This window comes from Loxodonta africana, chromosome 14 (genome assembly GCF_030014295.1).
Source record: "Loxodonta africana isolate mLoxAfr1 chromosome 14, mLoxAfr1.hap2, whole genome shotgun sequence".
NCBI classification, from domain to species: domain Eukaryota; kingdom Metazoa; phylum Chordata; class Mammalia; order Proboscidea; family Elephantidae; genus Loxodonta; species Loxodonta africana.
The window spans coordinates 81641774-81669339 of NC_087355.1; the positions used below are offsets into that span (position 1 = coordinate 81641774).

Genomic DNA, 27566 nt, shown 5'->3' on the forward strand with positions numbered 1-27566 from the left:
GGTGGTAAAAGGTGTACGTGTGGTTTGACGTTCTCAAAATTTTTATATGATGTTTTTACATCCATGCTATTCAGCTGATAAGTTCATGTTTCATAACTTGAGTTTAGATTTTTATATCTGCGATATTGTGTATTACAGTAATTATGGGAAGATAGGAAATCAATTGCCGTTTTTCAGATTACAAAAAAAAGAGAAATACTTGCACATCTATGTCGTTGGCTTTGGCACCACCTTCACAGCCATTAGCAACAGTGATCACATATAGTGTTTATACGTCTTTTGTAAAGGCCAAGTCTTTGGTTACTTAAAATGACACGCTGCCCTCATTTGTACAGGAAATGATAGAAAAATGTTTGCATTTCAGTAAGTATAAAATCTACATGATGGATATATTTTCTAGTAGTACTGGCTTATATTGACTTCAGAGCCTGCAGTCCGCAACAGAAAGTGACTGCTTCATTAGATGCTGGCAGACAGAATCTTAAGCCATGGAAGGCAAACTGGCCTAGTAAGAAAGACATGAATAGCCGAAGGGGGACCCGCTGTTAGCTATGGGTATGTTCCTGCTAGCTGAATGTCACTGGAGGCAGCATTCCACCTTACTGGAGTTCCGTGTTCTTATCTGCAAATGCAAACTTTTTTTTTGTTTGTTTTTATTATGCTTTAAGTGAAAAGTTTACAAATCAAGTCAGTCTCTCATACAAAAATTTATATATACCTTGCTGTATACTCCTAGTTGCTCGCCCCCTAATGAGACAGCACACTCCTCCTCTCTAGCCTATATTCCTCAGTCCATTCAGCCAGTTTTTGTCCACCTCTGCCTTCTTAGCTCCCTTCGAGACAGGAGCTGCTCACATAGTCTCTTGTGTCTACTTGAGCCGACACACTCAGTCCTCACCAGTATCATTTTCTGTCTTATAATCCGGTCCAATCCCTGTCTGAAGAGTTGGCTTTGGAAATGGTTCCTGTTTGGGCCAACAGAAGGTCTGGGAACCATGACCTCCGGGGTCCTTCCGGTCTCAGTCAGGCCATTAAGTCTGGTCTTTTTATGAGAGCTAATGCAGACTTTTATCTAGGTGGTTTGGAGAGTATTTTCTAACTTAAAAGTCTATGAATCTACAATTTTTATTTGCCAGTTCATTATTATTGGCAAAGCAATAATTTCTGGGGAAAATGATCCTTTCATACATTAGGTATTCCTCTCTATAAACTATTTTCAGAGAGAGCAAATGATAATTCCTCTGAAAATAAACATTTTTGAAAGTAATGATTTTTTGGAGGGGACATATGTATTCTCAGTCTATACGTATTTTTAAATTATTACAAAGTAAATTTTAAATTCTCTCAATAATAATTAGAATTTCATGTAACTATTAAGGCTTATTTTGTGAACATTTTAAAGGAAATAAGAGTTTAGAATTGGTTTTAGGGGAAAAGAGAAAGCGTAATAAACTTGATGGTGGCCTTGAAATAGATACATGTTTGTAATTACAGCAATCACAGAGCGCTTATTTCTGTCAGGGCACACCTGTCAGATTTCAAGTCTTGCTGTAAGGTTGAATTCTATTTTCTAATGGTTCTGACCTGCTCCTATTTCAGGAACATTCACAGTTCAGTTTTATGATGGAGTAATTCGTTGTTTAAAAAGAATGCACATTAAAGCCATGCCCGAGGATGCTAAGGGGCAGGTAAGAGTGTTCAGCATTCCTAGCTACCCAGAGGGGTGTCTTCTTGAATGATGACTGATCAAAATCTTTTTTTTTTTTTTATTAATAAAAAGTAAACTAATTGTAGGGTTATGTGCTGATAGCCCCAAATAGCAGCAAGAAAAAGAAGCTTAGAATGTAAAGTAAATTATACACATGATTTTTGCCTCTTCGGTTTTAGACCTGCTAAAGTTATAGGTCGCTAGTTTCTGTTCCAGGTGAAATCCCAGCATCCACTAAGCTGGTGTTGTCCTATCGACCCAGCTGGATCGTGTAACCAGTCTATGGGAAGTGAGGTAAGTGCCTTTTTTTTAACTTCGTTTTGTTTTTCCTGGTATGTAGCATCATATAGAAAGTTAATTTTTAATATCAAATTTTATATTTTCTTATCTTCTTCTTTCCTTCTACAAATCAGTCGTTAATCTTCTTGTAAAAGGCGCTTACCTGACACTCTGTAGGCTGTTCAGGTAGGGCTCTCCAAGTCACATGACGTAAGCAGTGTATTACATGCCTTGTCACTGCTCAGAGCAAGAATGAACGGTAAGCATTTGCAGGAGAATCTGGGATGGAGCTAGAACCACGATTCCATTTGTTGAATATGTTTCCTGAAATAACCTGGCAAGAAAAGGTGCCATTAGAAGTTGAAAATGTTTTCTTTCATATTCTGCTGTTATTTGGGATTTTCAGCACCTGGACCTACAATTAATTTTAAGAATTCGAAAGTAATCTATACAAATGTCTAATACAGAAATATGCTACATATTTGTTTCATACAGTGTGGTGGGAAATAATTGTCATCCTGAAATGTACTGAAATCGCCTGTCAACTTCAGTGAAGTGCAGACATTTAACAGCCCAAAGATGTACACCACCACAGCTATTACTGAGAAGTTATTACTGTAAATAATCTGGTTTTCAAAAATTTAATTAATTATGGAATAATCGGATAGCAAGGTTTTCTCTCCTAATATGGAAATGGATTTTAAGATGAAAATGCTCTTGATTAGGAAATCACTTTGTGTCTTCATACTTGCATGTATAAATAAAATGTTATTTTAAGCATTCAATGGTGTGATTTCTTGGTTACTGCATTGAGAGAGAGGTAAAAGCATTGGGAACGTAATATTTACCTGTTCACAGAATTCTCTATTGTTTTTTGTTTTGAAACTATTGTTTTGTTACTCTGAATATTCAGATATCCTTGCGATGGCACTAATATTTGCCTTAAAGCTTTCCTTTTCTAAAGCAGGACATTGAACCAGTTTGATTTGTGGTAAAATTAAAGGTTGTAAAAATTAATTTGGGGGTTTATTTTTATTGGATGTATTGCATGTTCATGTTTAGTATTTTATTCCATCATGATGTATGTTAACATTAAAATCGATGCCAAAATACAAAACTACTGAAAAAACTTGGAGTACTAGTATATTTCCAATAATTTTTTATTTTTTCTTCAAAAATATTTTTAATTGTAGGCACATTAGAATATTTATAGTTTTTTGTAAATAAAATAGTCTCATTTGGTAAATATATATATATTTTTTTCTTCCTAACAAGTCTTTAACTTGTTTTCATCTAGAAAATACACTAAAATCAGGTAGTTTGGACACTGCTAACAGAATTCCAATTTTGTAGATTACCTTCTAGACTCTGAGCTCTGATAAGAATTCCTTTATAAGGATAAAAGTGAAATTTCTTTTATTAACTAGCAAAAAATAACGCATCAAACAAATGCACTGCGGAAATGCTCGTCCCTAAACTTTTACAGCACCTGCAAGGAATATGACAGGAGTAACAATTTTATATATGTGAACTTCCAAAGTAGTTAATGTACTTGAACCTCAATAAAAGCCTGTCTCTGACTTGGCACCCGTTGGTTCATTCCGGTGGCCCTCACCTGGCGTTCATACGTCGCCCTGAGCGCCTTACCGAGCTCTTCACACCGCAGTGGATGAAGTGTCACCTGTGGCCCCTCTACAGTCTATCCATAGATTTTTCTCACTAGGAAAAAAGGTGTGGTAGACGTGTCGGCTGCCCAAAATAGGATCTCCTCTCTCCCTCCCTTCTTTCCCTTCTTTCGTCCTTTAAATCATTTTGAGTGGAGTGGTAGCAGTGGATACATAAATAGCTGTGAAACTGATATCAAAGGATGAGGGTGGATTCCTCCCTGTAATGAGATATTCCACCTAATAAAAGCATAGCAGCAGTAATTACAGGGTGAGTGGTCGAGCCATTATATTTTTAAGTTGAGGGTATATAGCAGAGGAAGTACTTGTTTTTTCTCTTACGCTTTTTTTTTTCCACCTGAGGGTGTGCTGATGATACACCCTCTTCTCACTTAATTGACTGTCTTGTTATCCGACATTTCACATTTACGACAATAGTAAGTAACCTGGTGACTATTGTGCGCGTTAAAAGTGTATGTCTGGCAGTAATGAACACTGAGGTGTGAGGGGAAAGTAATGCTGGCTGTGATGGTTAATGTTATGTGTCAGCTTGCCTGGGCCATGATTCTCAGTGGTTTGTAATGATATAATTTGGCAGTTATGTATTGATGCAGTCATCCTCTATTTTGTGATCTGATGTGGTCATCCTCCATTTTTGCATAATGCTGATTTTCATATATTGACCTGGTCTTTGGAACCTAACCACGTCTATAAGTGAGGAGCAGGTGTATATAGTTTATGTTCTAACTCACTAGTGTTAAAGATTAGCTTATAAGGTTCTTTACATTTACAAGACATTTTTTGTGTACATTGTTGCATGGGATTCTCTTCTCATAGCAAATCATTTGACATTGGTATGGCTGATATTTCTGTTGCACAGTGGAAGAATTCATAATTGAGAGAATTGAGTGACTGACTTAGAAGTTTTCAGCCATTGTGTGCAGATTGATTCCTTGAGCCCAGATCTTCTGATTTCAAATGCAGGGCTCTTTTTAGTGCACTACTTTGTTATCTACAAGGAAGTTTGAAATATGTCATTACTAGCTGTCATTCATGGAAGGGTCACAGTTCGGTTAGATTTGGTGATGAACCTTTTCTAGTTAAAAATACAGCGGCAGAATAATGGGAGAATTCTTGAATCACATCGTTGCAGTGATTCCCATGATTAATAAGTGATTTGATCAAAAAGCATTTTTTAATATCTAATTTACATTCTAAAAGATACAGTATAACTCTCTTCCAGTTTTCTCTTAATTGAGGCAGAAAACAACTGGGAATGGAAATTATCCCCAATACTTTTTCAGCATTTCTCTTAAAAATTTTTTTCCCACAATACAGGGCCAGAATTAAATGCTCTGCTGTTTAATAAGACTCCAGACATGTGATCTCTGCTGTATTAACACTTTAGTTTGCTCCTCTGCTTGTATTTACTCTTTTTTCTCTTTCTAGCTGTTGATTGCTCTCAGTGTTTTTCATTGTTGTGCTTTCTTTCCTTAACAAATGTTCATCTTAAGTCTCAATTTAGCTATAATGCTTTTAACTACCTCCATTGTTTCCTGAGCCTTAGACCAAGCAGTCTTTCCATTTCTTGTAAACACTGACATCAGTGCCTTTGTTTAACTTTTCCCTTTTGCTTGGAGTGCCCATTTTCTCCTTTTCTTCTGTCCTTTCCTCTAGCAAGTTTCTCTTTATCCTTCAGGGTTCTACTCACCTGTCACCATTTCTCTAAAGCCTTTCACTGGTCCTTCTCCTCAGAAATTTTAATTCTAATTCTCAGTCAGAATTAGTTGTTTGTTTTCTGCTCCCTGGTAATATTTTGCTCCTTCCTCTAGTACATTTTCTGTTACATTGTCTTAGAGTTGATTTACTTGCCTGTGAATTCCTTAGTAGTAGAACCAGTTTTTTATCAGCTGTTACCTGATGAATGCTTAACATGGTTCCTGGCGTATGTAGCAGGGTATTTAGTAGGAAATTGATGAATGAATGTGTCAAGTACAATCACATCATGTTTTCAGTTCCTTTCAGTCATGGGGGAGAGACACATTGATTTTGTTTGTTTTAGTGGCTTATTGTTTTTACCATGTATTTTCAAGACCGAATAGCCATCAACGTCTATTGCTTAATGGCCTGTGTTTGTTAATGTGACCCATGAATTAAATGGATTTGATGTGAAATTATTTTTAGTTGCTTGGACTAGGCGTTACACATTTTGGCTGAATCGGAATTGGTGCTCTGATGTACAGAGTTTAATGGCCTCAGTGGAAAATTAACTCTATAGAGATAGTATAGATATTTGTTTTAAAAAATTAAAAATGCTATTACTTCTTCTTTATACCTTTCCATAATACTTACAGTCAGCATTTTTAGTTAAAAATAAAGCTGTGAAAATTATTTACCAACAAACAAAAAAATTAACGCAGGAGAAATAGGTATTAGCATGTTAGAAGAATGGTAACTAGCATAGACCCAGAAACTAATCTGGCAACTGACAGTGTATACTTGACCTTGTCCAAGTCGGGTAGCTTTTTTTTCATCAGTAATATTAGACTGTTGTGATAAATTGGCATCTAAACTTTAAAAGCTTCAGAAAATAATAAAATCATACCATGTCTGCCTAAAATTGACTCTGTATTAAGTGGTACATTCTTCCTAATAAGGAACAACCATTCACTCGTTGGATATATATTCTTTTTAGTCTTTGTAGAATTACAGTATAATTATTTTTCTCTTATTCTACTGTTGGTTGTATTATGGAAAAGAAACACAATTCATTTAAACCCTAAAGATCTCTGGCAGAATGTCGTGTAGTGTTCCATATTTGTGATAGGTTTCCTCTCTGTTATATTTTATTGGTATGAAAATACATCAAAGGCCTACTAGTTATTGATTATTTTCTTATTTTGTGAAAGGTTATTCAACCCATTAACCCATTAGGTTATTAAATTTGATAATCTACCACGTCGATGATCCATCTTGTAAATAAGTTTAATTTTATGTTTGTGTGCGTGTGTGAAAATAGATTTGAAAACGTCATGTTTTTATTCATTAGTGTAATTACATCCTGATTAATTTTTAATACTTCACATGTTTTGTGTTTTTCCTTTGGAGGATTGGATAGCTTTAGTCAAAGCAGCTGCTGCAGCTGCAGCCAAGAATAAAACAGGGAGTAAACCTCGAACCAGCGCTAACAGCAATAAAGATAAAGATGAGAGAAAATGGTTTAAAGTACCTTCGAAGAAGGAAGATACTTCGACTTCTTCAGCCACACCAGAGATTGAGAAGAAGGAAGATCTGCCCACATCGAGTGAAACATTTGGTATAAAATACTCACTTATGTTCCTTCCCTACGACAGTGGTAAACTCGAGTAGTGAATGAATCGATCCCCTTGGTTACTTGTAATTTTGTACACATAATTAAATTATTAGGATTTCACCTTCAGCGCACTGTGATGGTTAATTTTTTTAGCATCTTACAGGTAGATCTGACGATTGATGGTCTAACCTGGGCACTTAAATTGAACGCCCTCAATATTCTTGAATAGAAACAAATTGAGATTTTGGTTGGTAACTTCTCAGAAATAGGTTTTTGTTTATTGTTTTGTGTTTTTTTTTTGATTTTTTAAACGCCTCTGTGTGTATTTCAGTGCATAATATGGAAAAAGCAGTAATTCGTTATCTTCCTGCATTTCTTTCCTGAAGAATATCTTTTTAAGTAACCTTTTGTTTCTCATTTATCAACCTGGATAGTAGATTTGTCTTTTTCACACTTTAGTGTCAAGCACTAGATTAAAAAATAATATTCAAAGCATTTGTGCTATTTTTCTACTTTAAAAATGTTTATGTGTCTTAATTTTGGATTCTGGATAAACTCATATATTATTCTGTTAAAAGTAGGACTTCATGTAGAGCACGTTCCAAAGCTGGGCTTTCCACAGCCAGAGAACACGTTATCAAACAAGAGGAAAAACAATCAAGGCAACTCATTTCAGGCCAAGAGAGCTCGACTTAACAAGATCACTGGTAAACTACAATGATTCCTTTTTTGGGGGAATGGAGGGTTTAATTTTAGAGTAGCTTACTTTTAATAAAGTAAAATGCATTTTTTGGTTTGGGGTAATGAGCTGGTTATCCAGAAAGGCATTTAGTTTATGGTTCTTTCAGGTCACCTCCTTTCAGCTCTGTCAGTTTTCTTGTGTTGTAAAAAGTGGAAAATACCACATACCTCCTACCTACCTCAGGGATGTTGTGGGGATTGATGAGAGATCAAGTGTTAGAAAACCCCATAGTGTTTTAATCACATTGATGGTAGGAGTAGTTTCTATTAAGAGTGGAATTAATCTACTTTTGTCAAGCTAAGGTGACATAATTCCTGAGGTTTTATATATTTTTACGCAAACATTCTTACTCTCGACCACTCTCAAAGATGGTACCATGCATGGTTAGAGAGATGGATATCTGAATTAAATTCAGTTCCCGAATCTGCTGATTCCTGATGAAAGAAGAACCCTTCTGAGTTTTTCATTTCTGCCCGTACCTTCAGTTAGTCTCTAATATTGGGGCTTATTTCTCTATGTTTTCATGTAATTTAGGAAGTAGCAGTGTTAGGATGATGGAAAACAACGAAAAGCCTAGTCTGGTGAATGTTCAGAGAAGATGGAATTTAAGTGTTAGAATGGGGCTGGTCACATTAGGCCCAGTGACTTACAAGGCCTATTCAGTTGAGTGATTCTAGTCTTTAAAAGAAACTGTGAACATATTTTATTTTTCTGAGTATATGTTAGTAGGGTAGTTATAATACTTGTGCAGTCATATGTTCTTATACTAGGGGCAAGTGGTTTGTAGCGTTTTTGGCCTAATAATGCTCTACAAACCTTTGTTGACGTTTATTTCCATAGTTCGGTTTCATTGTCAGACCCAGGAATAAATGTAAACCTTTTGGCAATTTTCTTACAATTGGAAGCCCACTGCCAGATGACTCCGAAGCTGAGGGTTTACTAGAGCCACTGTGTTACTCTAGAGTTGTTCCAAGTGGTTATAGTTGGCTTCAACAGCTAAGAATATGTATTCACTTTCCATTAGTTTATATTCTTCTCATACCTTTCCCTGGTAAAGGACATACTTGGCCGCAGGACAGGAAATATTTCAGACTGACTTACTCTTTTCACCCTGTTCTTAGAAGCTATTTGCTTTAAAGAAATCAAAATGTTATCGAAGTAATTGTTACAACAGCAATTTGAGGCTTTGGCTTTGCCTTAGAATGTGGGACCCAGTGCTCCACGCTGCCAGCTGTGGCAGAAGTGGAGCACAGCGCCTCTGACTCCTGTGTTCCAAAGACTGGAGCGGCACAGGGGACGAGCAGCCGTCAGAGAAGAGAGCGGTGACACTGGTGCAGCACAGCTGCCGGCTTGCCAGCATCCTGCTGTTCCCTTCACTCCCGATAACCTCATTTCGCCTGCAGTCAGTACACTCCTACGCATGCCTGACCGGGAAGCTCAAGTTTACCGTTTAAAGAAGGAAACAACTGAGTCCAAAATGATGTATTATTTCTGTGTGGCCTTGAAAAGAAGTAGTGGGATAAAAAACCATTTTACCATGTGCCTCAGAAAAGTTATAATACTAGGTGCCTAGTAATACTGTCGACTTCTGTGGAGGGACTCACTCTTCATTTTCTCTTGGGAATCTGAGACGAACAAGTGATCGTTGGACAATGGCAGAGAAGCCTAGGATTTTACAAATGTCAAACCAGTACCATCTTTTTTCCTTTATTTACTCAGAAGTTTTAAGTGTATGGTAATCTTTTAAAATAGTTCATATTTCTGCTTCTGTTTCTGACTTCATGTTACACCCGTATGATGTAAAGGACAATAGATACTGCAAGATTGTTTTCAGTGGTTGAAACTCAGACTTGCCTCTGTACATTTCATTTGTGATCCATAAAAAAAATGGTAGCTAATATAAAATAATGATTTTATTATGAACTTATGGTGTTTTTTAAATTTCTCAGACTCAGCTACACCTGTCTTTTTCTCCCTTTACAACTGAGAGGACTAGGGCTGGGGTCTTGGTGGCTTCCCAGCCGGCTCTGATGTGTCTCCTCCTACTGCATTTTCTATTTCTTTTAAATTTTAAATTCCTAGTTGGCAGTAAGTGAACCATCCACTTGATAAGTCTAATTCATGTATTTATTCACTCTCTTTCTGTCCCTGTCCCCACATACACACCCCCAGAGAGACTCTGAAACTGATTTTTTTAATAGAGTGTAGTGTCAGGATGGCTCTTTTCAAATTTTCCTAATAGGTAGACATGGAAAATGTATTTGCAGTATATATATATAGGTTTTTTTCAGGGTCTTATTTTTTATTACATAATGTACCTCATTGATAGTTATATGCTTTTGTGCATACTGATTTATAATAATCACTTTACACAGAACATCAGGAGGCCATACTTTGGGGAAAAGTTGTGAGCAAACTGAATTTAAGTAGATTTTAGAACACAGGTTGTGAAGGGAGTAAAAGAAGAAACATTAGCAGTCGCACCTGCCTGGGAGTTCCTGGAAGGTCGGCTGGCTTAGATATGTTTGTGCCGCGTAACGAATTATAAAATCATTAAAAAAACAACAACAACAAAAAAAAAACCCTGAGGTTTAAATTGACCTGTAGCATGTTATTGTTGATATCAGGAATATTATTATTTTTTAGAGACAGTATTGTGTTTTGAAATCCCTCGGTGAAAAGTGTACCAGGAATATAACTACTTTGCTCTTTCTTTGCTCACCTTTGCCATTCCAGGAAGCACTGGCGTCTCTTCTATTTACTCCTATTGGCAGAGAGAGACCACTGTATATTTCATAGCTAAGTGAAGTATTGCAAATTTGTGAATTTGTTGGCAGGTGGGATTCATGAATATTTCATACTCTGTTTCTACCTATCGTTTAAATAGTTTCTTGAAAATACATTATGCATTTTGTTAAGATAATCGCCTAGTGTGTAGATCCCCTGTCCTGGAGGAGGGCCTGTTAGTAATATATTGATAATAAGCATTTGCTAATAATGAAAATTAATTTCATTTGTATCTCTTTCCCTCCAAATAATTCTTCTCATTTTTTGGGAATAGTGTACGCCTCCCCAGGATGTTAGCAGGTCAAGATCAATAGATTTGGGCTGCCTCTTAAAACAGAAGTAACCAGAATCTTGTATTCATGTACCTCCTTTATTATTGTCCCTTTTGTTCTTTTCTTTAATAGCTCTTGTATGTTGGTGTACATATAAAATAGAAAACCTTTTTATTGATCATGATGGGGACTTTTGAGTTCTCTAGGTGCCGAGGATTGTGTTTCCTAATCAGAGTTTTAAGTAGTTTTTATTAAATGCCCCATTACATTCTATGAGCACATAACAAAAGGCTTTATTTTTTTTCTTCATAAGCTATTAAATGGGAACTGCTTTTAATTAATTAGGCCTATAATACCCTATTTTTTTTTTTTTTTATAATACCCTAACGTCGTGAATTTGGAAACCCTGCTGGCATAGTGGGTAAGAGCTATGGGTGCTAACCAAAAGGTCGGCAGTTCAAATCCACCAGGCACTCCTTGGAAGCCGGATGGGGCAGTTCTACTCTGTCCTATGGGGTTGCTGTGAGTCAGAATCGACTTGATGGCAATGGGTTTGCTTTGGTTTTTGGTTGTAAATTTACAGAGTGTTGCTCATGATTATGTTGTTTCTGTTAATTCTCTTAGTACCTTATTTTTAATTTCATAGTTTGTGAATTCTTCCATCTATTGATGAGTATTGGAAAGTATTCTACCACCTATAGATATGTAAGGAAACAATATAAAAAAGTGAAGAAATAATTATTTAACAGGTCGAATAGCAGATTTTTGTCCTATTTGAATAGCTCTTAGAACCTCTAATAGTTCCCAGTGAAAGAAGAACTTGATTCCCTAATTATTTTTCTTTTTATTTCAGTAGTTTATCGATTCTCAACAATATTCACAGGAGAAGAAAAAGCTAATGAATATGGTTTTAAATGTTATATGCTGCAACTTTTTGAGTCATGTAAAAATATGTTCAGAATTTATGTTAATAAGGACTGAATTGATGGTTTGAAAATTTTGTAAAATTGTTTATATATACCCAAAACCCAGTGCCGTTTATATATATTAGGCTTTTTTTCCCATTCAGATCTACACTTGGTATTGTACGAGACTGGAACAAACTATGTAGATAGTTATCTCAAAATGGGCCAAATACTGGTTTTAATCCTAATCATTAGTGTACCTCAGCCATTGTTTTACACTCACCTTTTTCTGTTTTATAATTTTTGAGTGCTAGGTATTTTACTTTCCAGTAAAGGAAGGATGCCTTTTGCCTAATTTATCATTTGGGTCTGGTACTACTTTAAGAATATAATTTTAATACTTGAGTCACTTCCTAGACCTGTTAACATCTTTGGGGTAGTTATCTGAAAAAGTCAAGAGATGTTGCCCTGTGGATTGTTCTAAGTTATATGACCGTTCTTGGATACCTCTTATTCCTATTAACGATCCTGTAGACAGCTTTAGTAATATGGGTGGAATAATTGCTATGGTCAGTTTACTGTTGGTTGTTAAACATGCTTCTGTGAGTCAAGGGTTTTGTTTGGCTGACTTTAAAATGACACACAGAAAAGGATTACTGTTGGTAGTCTTTTATGTGCAGGATGGGCAAAAACGGAAATATTTGCATTGAAGATACCTGACAGTCTTAGCAAAGAATCTTAACTAAGTAAATGCCTTTCCTTTTTTAATTAAAACAGAGTTTTAACATCTTGTGAAATTAATTATATGTACTTCAGATAAAATACTTGTGTTCTGAAATTGAGAATTAGTGATACACATTGGAGAAAACTGGAACTCCCAAATTATTTCATTTGTAGAATGAAGATACAATATTCAGTTGAAGCTCGAGTGCTCTAGGAAGGACCCACCGTTGTCCCCCTAGCATAAAATGGATCCATCATTGTTTTTGGAACGCATGTAATAAGATAGGATACAACTGGGCACTTGAAAAAACTTTCAGAAGAGAAAAGCACATAAAAAAATATGTTAAAGGATACCAGTGAAATAGAAAATTGGGAGCGCTTTCTTAACCAAGAATACGACAACAACAAAATAAATGCTAATTTATATTGTAAATGTTTGGCTTTCTTCTATCTTAATATTAATTCTACATTTTATTTTAGTTCAGAGACAAATCCTGTATTATTGGTATTAACAGTCTAAGCAGTCTTAGATTTCTGGACTTAAGCTACAGAATTTTTATTTTTAGTAGAATAATTTTTTAAAGCATATCTTTAAGAGCAATATTTAAAAAAATATAAAATTATCCAAGGAATCCTCAAGTTCTGAGTCAGTCCCTTGACTCATTATTAGAGGTGTTTGTATTTTTGTCAGGTAAACATTTTGGTATATTTATTTGCTATATATTAAGGAGTATGGGAGATGTCAGCTGCTAAAATTTTTGGGAACTTAATTAGGGTGAAAGTCAATATTTTTTCTAATAAGCAATTTTTGTACAATTTTTCTCAAGGTTTGTTGGCATCCAAAGCTGTTGGGGCGGATGGTGCTGAAAAAAAGGAAGACTGCAGTGAAACGGCTCCAGAGCTGGAGCAGGTATGACGTGGTGGCGTTTGATCCTTTTCAGGGTTCCCGCTGGAGCGATCACGGAGCTCTAGCATCCACTTAATTGAAATTACCCTTTGGATCAGATTTCGGAATAGGAAGCTAATTAAGTGATGATATATTTTTAATTCTACCTTCTCCAAGGTATACAGATAAACTATAGACTTCATTAGCTTTTGTTTTCAATAGACTGGCATTAAAGCCTTAGTCTCCAAAATTTGAAGGCCTGGAGACAAATATCCCAGGGTATACGCTACCAGCTGGATCACCTTTAACTCGCTTGCAAAAAGACCCTTACACAAATACTTTTGTGAGTTAAAACAGGGTTTTTGACACCTAATAAAGCTTCTTTTGAAGAAGTTTCTTTTATATTGTAACAATTAGTGTTATTAGACTGACTGTGTGTTTTATGAATTGATTGATGAGCCATACATTTTTGCTAGGATGTATATTTTAATAACTACACAAAAAAGAGAGTTTAAAAACAAGGGTCTGTCTTTAAACCACCTAACAGAGGACTTTAAAAGTGAAGGTTACAGTTGCTAGATTTTGCCTTGGCTACCTTCAGGTTCCCACAGTACCTGTACATAGTGAACTGTGCATGCTTTTACATTCTCTAAGGGCTTAACTTCTTAGGCACGTAAGACTGTAAGAACACAGTGATAGCCATAACTGGATTTCCTTGGGTCTCCTGTTTTAAAATCTGAGCCTTAATGTAGTTTTAATATATCCTTTTTGTATTGTTTTCATTTTCTTTATTAGTAGCCTAAAAAAGAAGACTTTAGGATGAGTATCTTTTGCTCTTCTCTATATATGTTTTTTTTTTAAAAAAAGTCCAAATTTAATTGATATTGTATTGAGTTTTTCAGGGTTATTTTAGGCCTCATTTGATAACAGTGCATTGTTTGGTGCCTCCATTACTGTTGTATTAAATCAGTGGTCTTTTAAATTGATTAATATGTCAGCAAATCATACTTTCCGATTTTCTGTGATCATCAAACGGTTAAGTCTTTGCCGTTATTGTCAATATCGCTACCAAATTTTGAATGACTTTTTTACTGTGTATTACTACATTTAACGTCCCAGATACAACAATATTTTGTATTTTCGCCATGGTATTCTCAGAGTGCAATAAATCAGGGACTTGGGTAATAAAATGTTTCTGGAAAATTCATTACAATGTCAATCTTTGATTATGCACAATCCTGCTGAGGTGAATGTGATTGTAAAATTACTTACTACATATGGAAGTTAGCGTAGAGGGCAGTGCCCGTTTCAGAGAGACAGAAAAAGCAGTGTTTCGAAATTGGGTTTAAAAAGAAAGAAAAATTGAGTGACTTGGCTGTTCCATTTTGCATATTTTAAAAATTTTCTGAGTGTCCTTGCCAGTTTTGTAACAAAGAGACTTTGAGACTTTGAACGAAACTTTGTAAATGAGGTTAGTTTTTTAAGGAACATGGTGCTCCTCCCACCTGTTTATTTGTCATTCAGGTCGATTTCAGTGTGAAAATGTTTTGTTAACTATTCATTTTTGTACCTAAACAGTAGTCCTGATTCAGATTTAAAAAGCTGAGCTATAAAACCCTTAACGACATCTCTGTTGGAATCAGCCATAGACCTAAAGGAGAGGTATTGATCGTCACTTACCTCTGTTGTCCCTGCGAGTAAAGTAATGCCACTCAGGACAGACTGATAACAGGCCGACAGCCAACCTACTGTGCTGATGGAGTCATTTTACTGATACTTTCAGAATATTCAAACTCTGTGGTCTTGAACCCCAATTCCCAGATTATTAATTATAGATTATTTAATTGTATTAGGGATATGTCATGTTATGTTTACTTTGGGGTAAAACCTGCATTAGTTGCATAATAACTCAGTAAGGCTTTCAGAATGTTAATTTGTCCTTGTTTAGAAGTTAAGCACCTTATCAAAATATTAATTTAAGTTTTAAAATCTTGTTTTATAACTTTGTAACTCGAGAGTAATGGATGCTGTAGTGATGTCTTTCACATATGTGAAGATGAACAATAAAATTGTTTCTTTACAAGTAATGGCTCTAATTACTTTTCTGGCAACACCTTTTATGATGAGCTTAGGAATAATTTCCATTTATGGAGTACTTTCTCAGATTATTAAACTGCACTGGCACACATGTGTAACAGTAAATTCAACAATAGGATGATGACAACTGAACGAATGGGACACTTGACATGAGACCTTTATGTGGTATGTCCAACATGCCATCTGTAGAGCAAAGTTGCCCTACTTAATTCCAAATATATACTTTTTTCCACCAAAATTTGAGCCCTTTCATGTTTTAGCAGTAACAGAACGTTGTTAGGTCCCCAGACAGTGATCTCTCATACTCCAGAGAGCTGCAGACCGCAGACTTGGTGGTCATCCCTCACAAAAGACAAGGGAGTAAAGAGGTTTCTTGAGGACAAGCATGTTATTCGTAGTGCTAACAGTTTGACTCTTACAGAGGCCTATCTTAGCATAAATTTAAAAGAAAATTGTGCATCTCACATACTTTACGCTCAGATACATACATCAGAAAGAGAACACAGTATAGACCTTCTAACACCATAGATTCCAAATTCATCCAATGTGGTGATTCTCCGTTATCTTTTGAACAGTGGACACATTCACACGTATTTTGATAGGTAGGACATTTTACTGCCAAATGAATTAAAATATTCTTTATGAAAGAACTGACAAAGTTCTAATTTTTTTTTTTTTAAAAGTATCAGTTGGCAGGAAGAAGGTAAAAACTCTCATCTAAGAATGCGACGTATTTTGTTTTTAAATCCGATGTTTTTAACTTACACTTTATCTCCTTGGTTTTTTTTTTGTTGTTGTTGTTTGTTTTTTGTATTGTTTTTTAGTCTTTTAACTCTAATTGCTGGTGGCTCTGATTTCATGATGCATTATGATTATGAAACTCTGGCTTTCAGCACTAAAATGAGTTAAAGATGATGTTTCGTTAATTTGGTCATTGTTTTTCTGTTGCCGTCTTTCTTTAAAGGGAAACTGTTACTTAGCCTTTCACATTCAGTTTGATAAAGGAAATGATAAAATAGCTGAAAATCAAAAGCTTCAATGTATTCCTCTGTCACTGTAACCCATGAAACACTGTTATTTACCTTATTGTTACTAATGTCATTGGTAATTATGGTACCAGAAGGGGTATATTTAAATTTAATACCGAAAAGATTTTTCCAGCAAGGTAGCATTTTATATCCTGAGAATATTATAAGTAACAGGTTAAGAAGTTTTTAGACTACAAGTTGACAGCATCCCTTTAAAGACAGCCTGTTCAACTTTTAGTTAATAATCTGTGGGGTTCTTTTTGGTTTTTCATTTGTAATAGAAATGTTATATGTTGCTTAACAATGTTTTTGGATACTAAAGTTGCTTAACAATCAAAGTAGAATACAAGAACAAAAAATGAAGAAACCAAAATAAAAATATCAATTTTTTATTATTTATTCAGGCGATTTCACCTAAACCTCAAAGTCAGAAAAAAAATGAAGCTGACATTAGCAGTTCTGCCAACACTCAGAAACCTGCACTGTTATCCTCAACTTTGTCTTCAGGGAAGGCTCGCAGCAAGAAATGCAAACATGAATCTGGAGATTCTTCTGGGTGTATAAAACCCCCTAAATCACCACTTTCCCCAGAGTTAATACAAGTCGAGGATTTGACGCTTGTATCTCAGCTTTCTTCTTCAGTGATAAATAAAACTAGTGAGCACAGATTTTTAAAAAATAGTTGCTTATCCTATAAGATACATTGAAAACAGTTTGATTATAGTTATATTGTATTTTTATAAGGTTGCTTTTTAAAAACTCAAACTTTAAGTGCATATGGTAGGGAAGGCTTGAAACTTTCATGGGCAAAAACCATATACCTTTCTTACTGGTTTATAGTACAGAGACTGTACGGCTGGCGGGGAAACCTTACCATGTGGTAACACGAGGGCCACTGTAGTTGGACTCTCCTCAGCTAATAAGCCAAGCATGACGGGAGGCCTGATTCATTATAAAAAAAAAAAAAAAAGCAACAACAGAAAGATAAAGAGATCCATGGTGGATATTTTTCTCAACTTCCGGGACTATCCAGTGGGTAGATCAGCGCTCCCACCTGCCCGTAATCCCTTTCTGCAGTTCATTTGGTTCATTTTTATTCTAGGATTTAGAGTCTAAGGTTTAGTTTCATCTTATTAATGGAAAAAGGAGACTCTTCCTCGATCCTGTTTTAAGAGATTTCACTATTTCAGTACCACCAACCTTCCTAGAGTTAACTTCGTCTTTTTTTTTTTTTTTCTTCGTCTTTTTTAAAAATGGTCTTTCAACATGGGTTGGGATGTGTAGGACGCTACATTTCTCCTACTAGCTCAGTGTTCTGAGTTAGAGACCTGCGGAAATCCGTTAACGTGGGAGTCACTCGGTAAAAGATACTTTCCTTTTGCTCTTTACGCAACAAATGAACCAGTAACATGATTAGTAGGTGAATATAACACATTCCCCTCTGAACTATCCTGTATCTTATATTTTCCAGAACAATTGCAGATATTGGTGTTGGGAAGACTTTTATTAAACACATTAACCTCCTCTTCCGTGTAGCTGCCATGTTTTTTACCAAACCATATTTTTCCCTTTTTGATCAGGAGTCTTTTTTGTTGTTTTTTTTTAGCTTTTTCAATTGTTGGTTGTTTTTTTAATGAATGGGTAGAAAGGATGGGAAGAGAAATATTTCATTGTTTCCTCATAACCTTCATTTCATTTTGTCATCTATCATGAAATAGTATCATGACTGGTCACTACAATGTCACATGACATTGATAAGTATTTTATTTTGAAATACTTAGAGCAATTGATTTTTCTTTCCTTTTTTCCAGTTATAGCAATTGATTTTCATTTCCTTTTTCCCAGTTATTACCATTTTAATTTTGATAAAGTTGAACTTTTAAATACTGAAAACATCAACTTCTTCAGAGCCCTCTCATTTTCTCCTAAATTAGCGTGAATATGTTGGCCTATGTCATATTCCCTTCTCCTGAATTAGCATGAATATGTTGGCCTATGTAATCCTGCCTCTACCGAATAGTCAAATGTGTTTACGTGCCATGTAGAGGTTAAAAAAAATTAAAAACTGACAGGTTTCCAAATTTGTGTGTTACATAGTTAGAATCGACTCGGCGGCACTGGGTTTTTTGTTGTATAGTTAGAATAGGTTTAAATGACTCGCTAAGTTAGTTGGAAAAAGGGCAAGAAAAGTGTCATAGTCTTCTGAAATTCTCATTGTTTGCCCATGATCAGTACGTCAAGTTGTTTTTGTTCAGTTTTCTTTTTTTTTTTTTTTTTTTAATGAATCAGGCCTAGAAATACGTTTATAGCCATCCATTTGGGGGGAATGAGGGTGGGATAAAATTACATTAGTTTTACTTTGGCAACTAAAGCAAAGCACTATCTTTACAATGTCTGTCACATTTTTGTCACCTATGCCCCCTGCCTTTTTTTTTTCCTTAGAATTTCTAGATTTGTAATGTAGCAAAAGGGATATATATATATATATATACATATTTTTATCTTTGCCTTTTGGTACAAAGAGACTGTTTTCCCTAAAGGAAAAATTGAAATTTACGCAATGGTCTGTGATGAGAGAATTTACTGTAGCCTGTCACTTGCGAAACAACCTGAAATTAATGTTCCATCTGTTTTCTTTTGGTTATAGTAGGTTTTAGATTTTGGACTGTATTGATGACCATTTTTTGTTAACGAGGGCACAGTTTTTGTCTCTGATTACCTTTGGAACATTCCGTTCCTTCTGGATACCTTAAAGCAACATCAGAGGGCAGAATTTGAATCCTTTTTTCCCCATTTATCTCCTTAAATATTATAAGATGACCCTGGTGTGTATATGCTCCGTGAACATTGAAGATCTTTTTCTAGGTCCTCCACAGCCCGCGAACCCCCCTAAACCTTTCAAGCATAGTGAGCGGAGAAGAAGATCTCAGCGCTTAGCCACCTTGCCTGTGCCTGACGATTCTGTAGAAAAGGTCTCTTCTCCCTCTGCAGCCACTGATGGGAAAGCATTCTCCATCAGTTCTCAAAACCTGCAAGAGCCTTCAGTACCAGAGGGTAATGTATATGTTGATTTAATACAGAACCAAACGTAAAAGAAGATAAAGAAAAAAACTAAGTGATAAAGATTATTAGAATATTAAGAAATCTGTACTTCCTTCATCTTTTTGGACTTTGAAGCACTTCATTTATACTGTAAATGCTTATCGAGTACTGCCTTTGTGCCAGGCGCTGTTTAACTGAATGTAACACTTGAATCCGCACTAATATTAACTGAGTCAGTTTATCTGTGTTAATATCATATTGCATTCTTTATTTTGTGTAGTGCCTGATGTTGCACATTTGTCACTTGAGAAGCTGGGACCTTGTCTCCCTCTTGATTTAAGTCGTGGTTTGGAAGTTGCAGCGCCAGTAGTCCCAGATCCCTCTTACCATAATGAGTTCCCCAGGGTGGAAAAGGAAGATACACAGATGCCTACTACATATCCTTCCAAAGCTGCAGCTGATGGAAGAGGAGCTCCCACAGCGACAGGTAAAAAATGTTCCTGTTGTAAGTATCTAGGTTTGCAGTGATGGGGGTACACGTTTTGATGTACAATTACATTATTTTAATTCCTGTATAAGGAGCCCCAGTGACACAGTGGTTAAGTGCTCGGCTGCCAACCGCAAGGTCAGCGGTTCGAACCCACCAGCCACTCCTCGGTAGAAAGATGTTGCAGTCTGCTTCCGTAAAGATTTTGGCCTTGGAAACCCAATGGGACAGTTTCGTCCTGTTGCTATGAGTTGGAATCGACTGGATGGCAATGGGTTAATTCCTTTTCCTAAATACTTTTGTATGACACTTACGGGAGAGAGGGTTTCTCTGTCTGTATAAAGTTCTTTTGTGTGACCAATTTATTGTCATATTTCCTGAACATGCTTCTACTTTGTCCCTTTAATCTACTTCCACCTCCCTGCTTCTCTCTTACTGGCAAATGTGAAGTTACCTTGCACATATCTTATTTTAAGAAATTAATGCCCAGAGCTGAAGATTTGAAGGTTTTGAACTATTTCTTGTAGCTTCCCAAATCTGAACCATTGTCTTTGGGCTGTCTTTTTCTAAGCCCCTTCTTTCTTTGGAGCCCTGGTGGTGCAGTGGTTAAGCATTTGGCTGCTAACCAAAAGGTCAGCAGTTCGAATCCATCAACCGCTCCTTGGAAACCCGATGGGGCAGTTTTTCCACTCTGCCCTGTACGGTTGCTAGGAGTCAGAATTGACTGAACGGCAAAGGGTTTCGTTTTGGTTTTTGGTTTCTTTCTTTACGGTGATTAATTTTTCTTTCTCACCAGGTTGTTGAATTACCCTTGAGCCTTTGAGATATTTTTCCTGTTGAAGGTTTTATGCAGTTCTTTAACAATCTAGAATTTGCTGCTGCACCGAATATGTGAAAAATACGTTAAAATTATAATGGTGTCTGTCCATTGGGAAAATTATTTTTTGATGTACATGTGCAAATGTATTTCCCTTAAAAGTACATGTAGTCTAATAATAGTAGCAAGACTGAAATATAAACCAATACAAATAGGCAAGTAGTAAAGTGTTACATTGTCCAGCTTGTATATCCTTAAATGTCAGAGTAATGATTGTGCATGGAAATCTTCGTTCAGATTATTTTCCTTCTGATCAGGGTATTAGCCTAGACTTTTTTTCGGAATTAGCATATTCTTGGCGGTATGGCTGACTGCCATGGGGGCATGGTTCTTGTTATTTCTCATAGTGCTCAAATGACTAGGGTAGAGAGAAGACACACCAATATTCTTTTCCTCTTTAAATATTAGAAATAATAGTAGGACAGCTTTGTGGAAAGTGAAATGTGGAGAGGAGTTTAGCTTTACAATTTGATGAATTTGTGGATTGGTTTGTTGAAGGGTGCGGATCATCCTTTGGGTACGGTGAGCTTGGTAGCACAGTGGCTGGCCTCTTCAGTTCCTTAAATAAGCAAATGCATAGTTTGAAATGTCCATTACTAAAAGTCAGTTTATTAGATGATTGAACATAGTGTTTGAATTTGGGAGGTGGGAGTCTTATTTGTTTCTGAGGGAGGTTGGAGGGAAATAATGGAATTTAGGTCATATTCTAATTGGAGACCTTTTGATTAAAACCTTGTGAGCCTGACTCACTTGTGTTGCAATTTTAAATGGCCAGCTTGCTTTTTCCTCTTAACAGATTTGTCACCCACCCTCTCTCAACTGTTCTGGAGTATTTGCTGGACTTCTCTCTGCCTCCTAAATTGTCTTCCGTCTAGATTCAGTGTCAGTTTTTTTGGCTTTTTGTTTCATTTTGTTGTAATGCATTTGGCTAGTTGGTTGGTTTACATCTCAGTTATGAAAGACATCTTTGTTGCTGGTACATGTTAAAACTTCCATAGAAAGCATTATTTACCAGAGCTTAAAGATGTTTTCTGGGCTGTTTTTGTCAGAAAAAACTGTTGGGGTATTTAGCATGATGACATAGTAGTTGTTAACTGTGAAATAGTTTAACAGACTTAAGTTACTACTTTTTTCAGTACGAGATATGTGCATATTGCTGAGCTTAGGAGTCACGCTGAAGGGTTGAGGAGATTATGAACATGATCAAATAACTGTATACACCTGCTCTTAACAGATTAAAACCTCTTTTAATTGTTTTTCCAGTAGAGATAATGAGCTTGCACTAATCCGTCTACACTTCTCCCCTAGGAGGGATGGCAACGTGACTAAACAGGGTTAGACTATGTCGATGCCCACGCTACCAAAAGAAGCTGTTGGTAGCATTGTAGAAACCAAAGGCTTTATTTTATTATCAGAATACTTAATCTAACAGAGCCACCCTGTTTGAGGTAGTGACAGAGCTTCAGAAAGACTCTTAGTTCTGTCACTATCTGGGAACCTGGGCTAGCTTTCTTATCTACACACCGAATATATGTATTGCAGATACTGAACTGCCTCTAACTTCTTTAAGGAGATAAAGGATATATATAATGGATATGAAATTTTTTAGCTGTTAAATCCTTTATAAATTCTAAATAATGTTAGACGCTGGACCTGTGGATCAAGATTGAAAATACTTCGCCTTGAAAAAGAAGCTTTTCCTGTAATACTAGGCACCACAGGCAGTAGCTGTTTATTGCTCCCTTGTGAGAATCGTCTCTTAGGAGCCCTGGAAGGTGCAAATGGTTAAGCATTCAACTGCAAGTCAGAAGGTTGGCTGAACCCACCCAGAGGGGCCTGGGAAGACAGGCCTGGGGATCTGCATCTGAAAAGTCACAGCCTCGAAAATTCTGTGGGGTTACCATGAGTTGGAATTGAATCAAAAAAACTAACAGCAACAGGATAGAGAACAGAATAAAAGCACAAGACAGAGAATTTAGAGAATTCGCCTTCAAGAAACTTATAATCTAGAAAGAACACACAAATCAAAACTGAGATGTGAATAACTTTACTTTAATGCAGGATGTAAGTGCCTTAAGAGGTCCATAGTGCTGTTGGGTCAGCAGAGGAAGATTGTCCTCATCCGGGGCCCTTACGCAGGGTTGAAGATGGATCTTTGGGTGATCTTAGCTGAGTTGGTGGCTAGCCTCTTTATAGCACTGGAGGGACAGCCCACCTGCCCACTCTTCTTTCTCCCTTTCAGCAATAATTACATAAATCAACCTCTCTGAAGTGCAGTTTTTTATCTGTATGATGAAGTTGTAATAGATAATGTCTATTACAACTTCACTTTTGGCTCGGAAATTTTGATTTTTTAAATAGGTTATTATTTCATTGAGTGTACATCTTGATGGAATCTAAGTTTCTTCTGAAGGAAAGAGCTTGATATGGTAGGATTATTAATTTTCAGCTTCTAATATTTAAATCATCATCCTTGTCGAACTCAACGGCAACGGGTCGGCTACGGGTAATATTTAAATATTTTTAGTTTTCAGATGTTCTTAGACATCTCACGTATTCTTAACTTCTGTTAATAATCAGTGTGAAAACAAATTTGGGATTAATAGATGATTTGGAAATAATTTTAAGTGTTTTTACTTAGCTTTGCGGTAAAATAAATACCTTCAGCAACATCTTCATTCTCTCTTTTGGAAGAATCACTACATAAATATCAAATATTTGCCTCTGCCTTATTGCAGATTATTACAGTTAATATGGATATGAGTATTGGAATATATAGCTACAAAGATCATAATAATATCAGGATGTTCATTAGCAGACCACTAAGTTCTAGGATGAGTCGGAATCGAATCGAGGGCAGTGGGTTTTTTTTTGGTAAGTTCTAGGGTACCACTGATTGAAATTATTAGACTTTTCTTTAGTGCCTTTGAAAATTCAGATCTCAGATTAATGAAATGTAGATGTAAGTAAATGAATACCGTGTTAATTATCATATAGTTAAATTAATTGGACTCTTCTTAGTGAATCCCCTGTAGAGAGTCCGTGAATTATATTATTGATAGCCTAATATATTTTTATTAGCAAAGAAAAACAGAGGGAAACTATGGGGTTGGTATGAGTTGGTGTGACAAAAGCATGTCATAAGCTATGCAATCTGCCTGTGCAGCCCGTTTTAAGATGGCCTTCATTATACAGGCAGTCCCTGGGCCACGAATGAGACTTGCTTCTAAGTACGTCTTTGAGAGTTTGTAGGTGAGTTGGAACAGATGCGTGTGCTCCTGATGTGGCCTTACCGTAGGGTCACTGTGAGTTGGAATCGACTCAACAGCAACAGGTTTGGTTTGGTTTTAGTGCAGGAACAGCCTCGAGGCCGTTTTAATGATTTAAAAGCTGCACCTGTAGCAAGTGAAGGTGGTCGTGTGAGGAATTTGCTGTGAGTAGACGTTGGTTCAGTCCTTTCAAAGTGAAGGCAAATTTACGTCACACTGAAGGGCAAGTACAAGTTGTCCCTAAGTCAGATGACCATAACCAGAGGTCTTACTGTAGTCTAACACCTTACATCAGCTTTACATTTTCTTTTTAAAGTGTTTTTCCAGAATTGTTCAAAACAAAACAAAACTACAACCAGGGACTCCCTGATCTACCCCCACCCTACCCCAAATGTCCATGATTTCCACAGAGCTTGAATTTTCTATGGAGTTTTTCAAGGATTGCCTCTTTTTTCACCAGAAGAACCTGAGATGCTTCGCGTACTAGAAGGGACTTGAGAAACCATTCTGCGTTACTGGTTTTTTCATTGTGTACAAGCAGGCTTGGTTTTGGGATCGACCCCTCCTTTAATCCAAGTAGATCCTTTTTTTCTTGTTTGTTTGTTTTGTGTATTAGGCTATCATATAACATTTTATTTGAAGAAAATATTCAATCGATAAAGTTTAGTTTAAAAAAAAAAAAATCACTGTTCTATAACCTAATGGAGCCTTGGCAGCAAAGTAGTGAAGAGCTTGGCTGCTAACCAAAAAGGTCAGCAGTTTGAATCCACCAGCTGCTCCTTGGAAACCCTATGGGGCAGTTCTATTCTGTCCTCTGAGGCCTTTATGAGTTGAAATCGACTTGACCGCAACGTGTTTGGCTAAGCTAATATCGTACTATTTGGTTCCCAGATGCTAACCCATGGTGAAATAAAGGCAATGTAGTGAACTTCTATAAAATTAAATTTATTCTTTGGTTGACTTCTAGAATAGGTCTGTTCTCTTTTTTTTAAATGTGTGCATGTGTGTTTTACAAGACCTACCACTATTATTATATATGTGAATGTTCATTTTAATACCCTTACTCATGTAAAATGAAATGCTGACAACCCTTGTCAGTCTTCCAATTTTACTTTTGAAATTTTACCACATATGAAATCTGAAGATTTGGGAACCACTAGGACTTGTGAGGAGCCCTGGTAGTGCTGTGATTAAGAGCTCAGCTGCTAACCAAAAGGTTGGCAGTTCGAATCCACCAGCAGCTCCTTGGAAACCCTATGGGGCAGCTCTTCTCTGTCTTATAGGGCTAAAATGAGTTGGCAACAGGTATATACAGGTAGGACATGGGAAAACTGACTCTAGAACTGGTTGTCCTGAAAGCACCCTGGGAAAAGTATCTCTTCTGCTGTGCTGACCCCTGTGTTCTGGAACGGTAGTCCATGACCATTTTATGGACCCTCCACAAATGCTCCAGTTACCTGAGGGATCATAGTCGGGAAAGGTAGCACAATAAGGTAATTCCTAGAATTTACCCCCGCCTCCTGCCATCAGGAGATGTGGAGCATTTCTCTACCTTTCACCCTTGAGATTTGGTGCTCCCTAGAGTATTAGAAATTTAAGAGGCCATAATCATCAGGGGCTGCTTCTGAGTATATCTTTACTGTCACTGAGGATTTATAAAGCAAAGTTCTCAGCATTTACATTTTAAATGCTATAGCATTTTTCAAGAAAATTGGTAATCTATGTAGACTTCATGGTATAATAATTAGTAAACAGAAGGAGGTGATGGATTTGTTAGTGTTGATAAAAAGGAAATTTAATCATATTTTTCTTTGCTCTGATTTCACTTTCATTCTTTTTGCCATAGAAGTAGATATTATCAGTGTTCTTACTTCGATTTGAAACTTATTAAGGCATTATTGGGACTGGATTTAAACTGAGTGGTATTTTTGTATTTTTGTTACATTTAATTTGAATTATGAAATATTTGAAGTAATATGAATGAAGTGGTGGCTTCTTTGATACTTGTCTTAGTTATCTAGTGCCCCTGCAACAGAAATAGCACAAGTGGGTCACTTTACCCAAGTAAATTTGTGTTTGTTAAAGGGTCGCTTTAACAAACACAAATTTACTTTATCACATTTTAGGGTAGAAGTTCAAATCAGGATGCCAGCTCTAGAGGAAGGGTTTCTTTCCCTGTCAGCAGTGGGGAAAGGTCCTTGTCTTTTTTTTGATCTCCTGTTCCTGGGAGGTCTTCTTTTGGCTTGGGATCTCTCTTCCCACCATCTCTGTTTCCTTAGTCTCCTCCTCTTATATTTTGTAAGAGATTGCTGTGAGTCAGAATCCAGTTGATGGCAACAGGTTTGGTTTTTTGTATTTTATAAGAGATTGACTTAGCTAGGAGCCCTGGTGGCACAGAGGTTAAGGGCTTGGCTGCGAAACAAAAGGCCGGTAGTTCAAATCCACCAGCTGCTCCTTGGAAACCCAGTGGGGCAGTTCTACTCTGTCCTGTAGGGTCCCTGTGAGTCCTAATGGACTCCATGGCAACGGGTTTGGTTTGTTCATTTGTTTTTGACTCAAAGATAAACCCTGCACTAATCCTGTCTCATTAACGTAACTAAGACAACCCATTCCCAAATGGGATTGTAATCATAGGCGTAGAGGTTAGGATTTACAACACATATTTTGGAGAGGGACCCTGGTGGCGCCATGGTTAAGCATTTGGCTGCTAACCAAAAGGCCACCAGCAGTTTGAATCCACCACGCACTCTCTGGAAACCCTATGGGGCAGTTCTCCTCTGTCCTGTAGGATCGCTTATGAGTGCAAATCAACTCGATGGCAACAGGGTTTGTTTGTTTGTTTTGAGGGACACAATTCAATCTATAACAATACTGGAGTCATATGAAAAATCAAAGAATTAGTAAATTAACGTACAGTTTAATAAACTGAAATTGTATTTTAAGTGCACTTTAATTTTTTTTAGATTAAACCTACACATAAGATATTAGCATTGGGAATGGTTGGATATGAACTGAGAAGCTTCATTAAATGTGCCTTTCAGTAGCTATATAGTTTTAGATAGGTGATGTTGGTTTAAAAATGTATTTCGAACTATTACGTAATAATACCTAAGTGCCATTAAGATTGAATATTTCTCTTTGTAGATATGTCTTTGAATTTTACATTTTTAGATAAAGACAAAAATGATTTATACAATAGTTTCATTTTGGCTGTTAGCTATCAACACATGCATGACGGAGTTCAAAGGTACAAGAGATGGTACCTTTTCTTTAGACAACGAGAGATGATATATTTATATAAGATGTTTATGCAGGTTGTTGAAAACCAGCGTGCTTAAATATGACATTGAACGTTTCATTTGGGTGACCTGACTAACATTGCTGCCAGAATGCTCACAGGAGCTGGAATGTGGCCTGGGCCTACCACTCAGGTGGTCTTCTGGATTGCCCAGGCCGGGAGGCCAGAGTAGATCTCTACTTGTCGTCT

General features: G+C 36.5%; 1 protein-coding gene across 11 annotated transcripts in view; it reads left to right on the forward strand.

The window, feature by feature from the left end:
* PHF20L1 (PHD finger protein 20 like 1) overlaps positions 1-27566 on the forward strand; it is an 88172-nt gene that overhangs the window by 25480 nt on the left and 35126 nt on the right. For 4 of the 11 annotated variants that reach the window (XM_010588503.3, XM_010588502.3, XM_010588504.3 and 1 more), the window contains exons 5-12: positions 1600-1688; positions 1913-2002; positions 6760-6967; positions 7543-7671; positions 13221-13303; positions 16809-17061; positions 19270-19458; positions 19727-19933. In XM_010588503.3, coding sequence (XP_010586805.1) covers positions 1600-1688; positions 1913-2002; positions 6760-6967; positions 7543-7671; positions 13221-13303; positions 16809-17061; positions 19270-19458; positions 19727-19933 — 1248 coding nt within the window. The other 7 variants (XM_023546015.2, XM_023546016.2, XM_023546018.2 and 4 more) reach the window with 7 other exon arrangements.